The 614-nt window shown below is 46.7% G+C and overlaps 1 protein-coding gene across 1 annotated transcript; it reads left to right on the top strand.

The window, feature by feature from the left end:
- Window positions 1-3: 3 nt before the first annotated feature.
- On the top strand, window positions 4-609 carry LOC117800690 (olfactory receptor-like protein OLF4; the record flags this gene model as incomplete). The annotated part of the gene is made up of 1 exon (XM_034653242.1): window positions 4-609. A coding segment is annotated over one exon (606 nt), but the record flags the coding sequence as incomplete, so codon positions are not given.
- Window positions 610-614: the final 5 nt, after the last annotated feature.

The raw sequence follows: 614 nt of genomic DNA, 5'->3' as shown, positions 1-614 counted from the left end.
GTCCCCAAGATGCTGTGGAACATCCAGACTCAGAGCAAAGTGATCACTTACGAAGGCTGCCTCAGCCAGATGTATTTTTTCCTACTCTTTTCAGGATTAGATGTCTATCTCCTGACTGTGATGGCCTATGACCGCTTTGTGGCCATATGTCACCCCCTGCACTACATGGTCATCATGAACCCCCATCTTTGTGGACTGCTGGTTCTAGTGACCTGGATCATAAGTCTCCTGCATTCCTTGTTAGAAAGCTTAATGATGCTGCAGCTGTCCTTCTGTACAGAGGTGGAAATCCCCCACTTTTTCTGTGAACTCAATCAGATGATCCAACTTGCCTGTTCTGATACTTTTCTTAATAACATGGTGATGTATTTTGCAGCTATGTTGCTGGGTGGTGCTCCCCTGTCTGGGATCCTTTACTCTTATGCTAAAATAGTTTCCTCCATCCTTGGGATCTCATCAGCCCAGGGCAAGTATAAAGCATTTTCCACCTGTACTTCACACTTGTCAGTTGTCTCCTTATTTTATTGTACAAGCCTAGGAGTGTACCTTAGCTCTGCTGCTACCCAGAGCTCCCACGCAAGTGCAGTGGCCTCGGTGATGTACACGGTGGTCAC

The sequence above is a fragment of the Ailuropoda melanoleuca genome, unplaced genomic scaffold (assembly GCF_002007445.2).
Source record: "Ailuropoda melanoleuca isolate Jingjing unplaced genomic scaffold, ASM200744v2 unplaced-scaffold74712, whole genome shotgun sequence".
Classification (NCBI taxonomy): Eukaryota; Metazoa; Chordata; class Mammalia; order Carnivora; family Ursidae; genus Ailuropoda; species Ailuropoda melanoleuca.
Note: the sequence above shows the minus strand (reverse complement) of the source record. Positions and strands in the feature narration are given on the sequence as shown.